The sequence below is a fragment of the Lactuca virosa genome, chromosome 6 (genome assembly GCF_052849685.1).
Source record: "Lactuca virosa cultivar CGN04683 chromosome 6, Lactuca_virosa_CGN04683_v6, whole genome shotgun sequence".
NCBI classification, from domain to species: domain Eukaryota; kingdom Viridiplantae; phylum Streptophyta; class Magnoliopsida; order Asterales; family Asteraceae; genus Lactuca; species Lactuca virosa.
Genome location: NC_136431.1, coordinates 127,906,043 through 127,911,768, shown reverse-complemented (window position 1 = coordinate 127,911,768; position 5,726 = coordinate 127,906,043). Strand labels below are relative to the sequence as shown.

The window sequence follows — 5,726 nt, the reverse complement described above, 5'->3', positions numbered from 1 at the left end:
CAACACCTTCTACAGGCTCTGCTGGTCTTGGAGTAGTCAGCATGAAGTGCATCTTCTTCTTCCAACGCCTGAAGTCGACACCTTCGAACTTCTCCAGTTTGGCAAATTTGGTAGTCATCTCGCGGATTAAGTCACCCATCTCCAGGAACAAAAGATATTAGTTCGATTGTTAGGAAACACTAGTACAAAAATGATCTACGGTCACACTTTCTGAAAAACGGCCTGTGACACTTTTTATTAAAAGTGTGGCCAAAGGTCACTAAAAAAATTTAGAGACTGTTTTTGGATACATTTAAATTATTTTGTGTGGCCATTATATAGAAAATCAAAACTTTAACCACACTTAATTATACCAAATATGACAAATATTAGTCACACTCGACCACTGAGGCCATAAGTCACAATCAGCCACAGGTATCGATTAAGATTGTCATAATTTTTTTATGAGAGACAGTAGATTAACGTATCGTGACATGAGTTATTTCTATGTGTGTTTGTTACCTGGTGCCTATTTAGCCACATAACAGACAAAGTAGCTAAAAGATGATACATATGGTCACACTAAATATTTGTGTGTCCATAGGGAGGTTCTGTACTAGTTGTACTTAGTTAACGCAAGAAATTAAAACAAGTTAGTATTGGTTACTTATGGTCATGTATCATTTATTATGTGTGTCAAAATATTATGAATTGGCTTTAAGAAGAAACAAATATTGTGTGTGTAGGTACCATTTAGTTACGATTACAGCTATATATAGACACATATGTAATGTTTATTTTGGTTGTACTATTGTATTTGAAAGACTCTTAAATTTGACCATAATTATCTTTGATATCATTTGGCAGAATTAAAAATGAACAAAAAGTTAAATCATGGCATTTTATAAAAGTACATTGCTTATTTTGCAATTAAAGGGTTGTATAAAATAATGAAAAAAAATGAATTGCAGTTTTGTAAAGTTAGAAACAATTTCAGAAGAAAACTAAAAAAAACTAAAAATAATAAAAACAAAAACAAATAACAATATAGTTGTGTTGAATAAGAGCTATAAGAAATGATCAAATTGCTCTTTTTATCATCTATTCTTTTAATTGCACCAGATCAGAAACCATTAAAAATGAAAAGAATACAACTTATTTTAACAGAATAGTATGATAAATAAATGAAAAGAATACAACTTTGTCTAACATTGCATAACGAAAGTACATTACTATAACATGGAGTTTATGTTATAACATGTCATCCACCATTATAGTAAAAAACTGAAAAAAAAAATAACTTTGAGTTATAACAATATTACACCAGAATAGTTTGATGGTATAATATGGTAAAAAAATATTAAGGAAAGTACATCATCATTTTTTGTCATTTTCTTATTCTCCACGTAACGCTAGGATGAAGGTTTGGCCTTTCCCTTCTACAATAAAAAATAAAGATCATTAAATGTTAAAAGAAGGAAAAATATTATCGCTACAAATGTAATTCATGACATTAAGAAACACATACCGTACGTATAACAATACCATGACAATCAGTACGAAAATAATCATTTTCCTTCTGCAACTCAAGTGTGTCTACACGTGGCAATATATTATCATTCTGAGGAACTACTGTACTAAATTCTTCATCTACATCTTCATATGTATCTCTGTAATTTTTGGGAGGTGTATTGAACACAATAGACATTTTTTGATCGAGTGGGTCTGTGACATAAAATACTTGTTGTGCTTGTGAGGCCAATATGAAGGGATTACCTTCATGGCCTAATCTTTTTAGTTCAACTAGTGTGTACCCCAATTTATCCCTTTTAACCCCATTTCTATTGTCAACCCAGTCACACATGAAAATTGGAATTCGTTTAAAATGATAATCTAGTACCCATGTCTCTTGTAAAACACCATAATAAGTGTTTTTGGCATATGTTACAACTTCTTTACTGATGTGTGTGTAAGTTGCAACGACACTAACCCCACTGTTTTGGTAAACTTTACCTTCACGAGCTTTTGTACGAAAAGTATATCCATTGATAGCATATACATCGTATTTAATAATGTTCTTATTGGGTCCATGTGAAATCCATCTCATTGTCTCTGTTATACTTTCTCTACAGCCCCCTAACTCTCTCTCTACCTGAATTGTAATTAGATAATAAATTTAAGATATAAAGAAATACATAACAAAAAACACAACACATATGAAATAAATATACCTCCTTTCGTAACCAATGACCAAATGTATTATTGTGCTCTTGTTCTAGTTGTGCCTTTCGTTTAGTAGGGTGTTGATGTTGCAAAAAATTCATGTGTCGTCTGTCAATACATTAATGTTAATATTATAACAAAAAAAACATACATGTAAAAAAACTTACTTGATATACGGGAGTACTTCAGATGTATTTTGCAATACAAAGAAATGTGCTTTTCTGAATAGTTCTGCGGAAACTTCTACCGATTTAGCAGCTGATAGAGGACTACCGTCCGTAATAGAACTACTATCTACACCTATCTGAATTCCACATGTGTTATGATTGTCAGGGGGAATACCAACACTATCCATCGTTTTGAGGAATTCACTAAAAAACTCAATCGTCTCTTCTGCAACATTTTCTTCTGCAATGCATCCTTCTGGTCTATTTTTGTTTCGCACGTGCCCCTTAATAACCTTCATAAACCTTTCGAACGGGTACATACATATAAAGAATATTGGACCGCATAATTTTACTTCCCTAGTTAGATGAACGGTTAAATGAATCATCACATCAAAAAATGATGGTGGAAAGTGTTTCTCAAGAAGGCATAAGGTTACACATAATTCCTCTTGCAACTTATCGAGCTCATCCAGTATGATTTCTTTGCTACATATTGATTTGAAAAAGAAACAAAACCTTGTAATAGCAACTCTGGTGGGTGGATGCATAATAGATCGAATTGATATGGGCAAAAATTGTTGCATGAGCATGTGATAGTCATGTGACTTTAGTCCGATCAACTTCCTATCCTTCAGACTCACCAAACTAGAAAAATTAGAACAATACCCTTGAGGAACCCTTAAGTTGTATAAAGTCTCACAGAATTTGTCTTTTTCCTCTTTTGTCAATGTACAACCTGCTGCGGGAAGTGTTGTGTTGTTCCCTTCTATCTTAGGATGCAGCTCTGGTTTTAAACCATAATGAACCAAATCCAATCGAGCTTTATAACCATCTTTCGTCTTCTCGGGAACGTTCAACACAGTTCCGGTTAAACTCTCGCCCACGTTCTTTTCGACATGCATAAAATCTATACAATGTGGAATCAAATTGTCGCGCCAATACCTTAGCTGTCTATACCATATATTGAATTTCTTCCAGTATGTATTATTTTGCTGGCCCACATCTGAAGTACCCACTTTCTGTGATTTTCTCTTTTTTTATTTTTCTTCCCACCTCTTCCACTTGTAGATTGTTGGATTTCTGCCTCCTTTCCCTTAGACACCTTTCCTCATTTATTAATTATAAATTTGACCTTGTTATATACTTCCTCCCCATTCATAGGTTCTGGAGAGGGTGAGAACTCTTTTTGTCCATTGAATTCCTTTTTTTTGTCTTCTTAACGGGTGAACATACGGTAGAAATCGTCTATGACCAGCATAACTCTGCTTTTTCGATTTAGGGAGTCTAATGTTGTGTGTTTCTTCTCCACACACAACACAACCTTGAAATCCGCTGTATGGACAACCACTTAATGTACCTAGAGCAGGATAATCATTAATAGTCCATAACACTACTGCACGTAGTTTAAACTGCTCTTGTGCATATGCATCGTATGTTTCAACTCCAATATCAAATAATAATTGTATATCATCAATAAAAGGTGTTAGGAACACATCAATATCGTTTCCTGGTGTTCTCGAAATCAATAAAGAAAGCATGATGAACTTTCTCTTCATACATAACCATGGTGGAAGGTTGTAAATGACAGTTAAAATAGGCCACACACTATGACTCCTATTTCCTCTATTCACATCGACCCCGTCAGCCGAATTGCCTAGCCGCAAATTTTTTGGCTCGCTAGCAAAGTCAGGATATTTGTCATCAATGGCAGCCCATGCTGGTGAATCAGCTAGGTGACTTAAAACACCATTATCCACCTTTCTGTCTGTTGCGTGCCATGTTAAATCTTTTGCAGTAGTCTTAGACTGAAAAAGTCGTTTCAGGCGCGGAATAATTGGAAAGTACCACAAAACTTTTGCAGGAATATTTTTGTAAATTTTATTTTTTTGATCATCGACCTTCCATCTTGATTTACCACAAGTAGGACATGCTTCCATGTCTGTGTATTCGTTTCTGTAAAGTTTACAGTTGTTGACACATGCATGTGTCTTAGTATACCCTGAACCCATTGCCTTGAACGCTTTTTTGGCCTCATATGTACTACTGTACATTTCGTTACCTTCTCGTAACATATTTTTGATCAAAACCAATAATTCTGTAAAGCACTTATCTGATACTCCATACTTACTCTTTAGGTTGAGTAATTTTATGACTGCAGATAATTTTGTGAAATTAGGACACCCTATATATAGGGGCTTCTCGGCATCTTCAATCAGTTCTCTAAACTTCTTAGGGTTCCCAATAAAATTTTCTTCTATAGCTTCCACCATCTCTACTGTTTCTGCAGCATCTGCTGGCATTTCTGTGTTCATGGTCGTCGAATCAACAACGTATGACGTGTCCATGTCAAAATTATGTTCATATATATAATTTCTGGGTGGTTCCTCTGTTTCTCCATGCTTATTCCAATTCGTGTATGTTTGATCAATTCCATTCCTAAATAGGTGATCATCTACCACATCCACCGAATGAGATATGTGGTTTACACATTTGACACATGGACATGGAATTCTTATCTTTTTTTTGGTATCTACAGCATCCATATTTTTAGAAATCTTGTAATTATGTACTGCATATTTCAAAAACTCTGCAACACCCTTTACATGCGTTTCTGATGTTCTGTAGGCTCCCATCCAAGACTTATCCATATTCAGTTTATAACAGCATCAACAAGCAATATATGTTTCCTATTCATTGAAGCATTTTAACAAACAGTTGGTGTGCATAAACGAAAAAGATCACATTACAATTAAATCCAATAACTGGAAACCAAATACTTGTTAATTGAAGAATATATAATGAAACATGACCAAACGAAATAGCAAAGATTAATATTCTGAAGGTAATTGTTTTTTATGTCCCTGTATAAATTAAGGTAGTATGTGTACCTGTATGAATTTCATGTTGAAGTATCAATTCGTGGTTGAATTATAAACGTAGTTGCAATGCGTTTGTAGTAAGCAGAGAGTGATTCGATGGGAATGCATATAGTCTAAAAATTAATATCTACGCAATAGGTGTGGATGATCAAGGATATATCGAGAAAAAACAAAAAAAAAAGAGAAAAAAATTATTCCTAATGGGGTTCGAACCCATGACATTCCAAAATATACCTTTAACTACATTTACACTTACCAACTGGGGTGTCTGACTGTTTGTAAGTTATTAGTTTACGAAAAAAACATAACAATAAACTAAAAGAGAAACATTTGCCGAAACTACCCCTGCTTCCTATAGAACTGATCTAAGATAACCACATTTACCATCAATCATACTTTCCTCATGTGAGACAATATACTTAACTGTGGTTGCACATTGTTTTTAATTACCCTTCACAATTGGAAATAAAAACAAATG

At 34.1% G+C, this 5,726-nt stretch overlaps 1 protein-coding gene across 1 annotated transcript; it reads right to left on the bottom strand.

Moving 5' to 3' along the window:
* Positions 1 to 1,391: 1,391 nt before the first annotated feature.
* Positions 1,392 to 5,017, bottom strand: LOC145121932 (uncharacterized). The gene is made up of 5 exons (XM_079057612.1): positions 3,603 to 5,017; positions 2,370 to 3,320; positions 2,211 to 2,310; positions 1,508 to 2,131; positions 1,392 to 1,418 (listed from the first exon to the last, which is right to left on the bottom strand). The coding sequence occupies exons 1-5, from the start codon at positions 5,015 to 5,017 to the stop codon at positions 1,392 to 1,394; spliced, it is 3,117 nt and encodes a 1,038-aa protein (XP_078913738.1).
* Positions 5,018 to 5,726: the final 709 nt, after the last annotated feature.

Bases quoted from the DNA above. Each gene is read 5' to 3' on its own strand.
- LOC145121932 (XM_079057612.1), bottom strand. From the start codon at position 5,017: ATGGATAAGTCTTGGATGGGAGCCTACAGAACATCAGAAACGCATGTA. The intron at 3,321-3,602 runs GTATGTTCACCC...TATATGGTATAG, and splicing joins GGTCATAGACGATTTCTACC to ACAGCTAAGGTATTGGCGCG. The intron at 1,419-1,507 runs GTATGTGTTTCT...TTTTTATTGTAG, and splicing joins ATGGTATTGTTATACGTACG to AAGGGAAAGGCCAAACCTTC.